Source organism: Helobdella robusta (assembly GCF_000326865.2).
Source record: "Helobdella robusta unplaced genomic scaffold HELROscaffold_18, whole genome shotgun sequence".
NCBI classification, from domain to species: Eukaryota; Metazoa; Annelida; class Clitellata; order Rhynchobdellida; family Glossiphoniidae; genus Helobdella; species Helobdella robusta.
Genome location: NW_008703981.1, coordinates 2,400,670 through 2,402,263, shown reverse-complemented (window position 1 = coordinate 2,402,263; position 1,594 = coordinate 2,400,670). Strand labels below are relative to the sequence as shown.

At 28.5% G+C, this 1,594-nt stretch overlaps 1 protein-coding gene across 1 annotated transcript in view; it reads right to left on the bottom strand.

Annotated features, from left to right (window-relative positions):
* Nucleotides 1-458, bottom strand: part of HELRODRAFT_170636 (hypothetical protein) — a gene marked incomplete at both ends in the record, with an annotated part of 1,535 nt that extends 1,077 nt beyond the window's left edge. The window contains one exon of the mRNA XM_009016437.1: nt 410-458. Within this exon, the coding sequence (XP_009014685.1) occupies nt 410-458 (49 nt within the window). The remainder of the gene's footprint in view (nt 1-409) is intronic.
* Nucleotides 459-1,594: the final 1,136 nt, after the last annotated feature.

Genomic DNA, 1,594 nt, shown 5'->3' with positions numbered 1-1,594 from the left:
TAAACAAAATAGTAATAGTAGTAATAGTAGTAGTAGTAGCAACAGCAGCTGCTGCTGAAGCAGTAATAGTATGCAGCAGCAGTAATAGCAGTAGTAGCAGTAACAGTAATATCATCATCATCATCATCAGTACCTCGTCAAATGGTCTTCCAGCGATAAAACTTCGAGATTATTTTATATACATGCTCTGCTCGTATCCTGTGAAGTTTTTAATCCGAGTTTTTGATAGAAAACCAACAATATCATTATCAGTATTATTGTTATCATATATATTCTTATTATTATTATTAATATTATTATTTGTTATTGTTATAATTTGTCATTATTATCATTATTAACTATCTCAATATCAATTAAAAACTAATTTAAATAAACAACCAACCAATTCATCTACACACATATTTCTTACCATTACAAACGCACATAAGATGAATAAAATTAGAAATACATGTTTCCATTTGATGTCACTGAGAACATAATAATATCAGTGGATAACTGCTTGCATATCGTATATATATATATATATATATATATATATATATATATATGGCATTTCTATATGTGTGGTAAGTATATTATATATATATATATATATATTTATATATAAAGTCTTTAAGTATATGTGGGTATATTTATAAACACTTATATATACACATGTGTGCGTATTTAAAATACAACTAAATAAACTTATTATTATAACGACATAATAATTATAATTTATTATCATATTAATATATTTTATTATTATGATTTAAGGAATGAAATTAGTAATGGAGAATGTTAAATTGACATTTTTGGAATTTAATTTATTTGTGTGTGAGTTTGTGTGTGTGTTTGTTTGTGTGTGTGTGTGTGTTTGTGTGTATTTTTTGTATAAGTCTATAAATGTTGTAACATTAATATCATGTAGATGCTTCTTAATAATTACATGCATCTATTTAAGCACGTTTGTATGTTCATGTTTGTATGCCAGCATGTATGCATACATTAATTTGTATGTCAGTGTGTTTGTTTATATGTACGAATATGTGTATAAACGAAGGCATACGCAAAGCACATGCGTATGTGCGTGTATATGTGAATGTTTGTGTATGTGTGTATATGTGTGAACGTGTGTACCTATGAGTATGCGTGTATGTATGTGTGCGTGTATGTAGGTATGTATGTGTGTGAATTGGTTATTTGACGTTAATGTGATCGTACTTACTGTAGAAATACTCATCTATATATGTACGTAAAATGTGATATAAGCAACACTCAAATTCGAACGTTTATTTTCTGCACATACACGCACACACCCACACACACGTACACGTACACACACACACCCACACACATATACACATACACATACACACACACATACACACACTCTGACGTACGACTCTGACGTACAGTTACAGTTTTTTGGAAGGGCCTGTCGGTGTGAAAGGTAGGTCCTCTGGCACCCCTTCGTGTAATATATTATGATGGTAAAACTATATTATCTGCAATAAATTACGAACATAATAATAATAATAATAATAATAATATTATTATTATTAATAACGATAATTAAATCATCGATGTTTATTTTAGTTTAAAAAAAACTCAC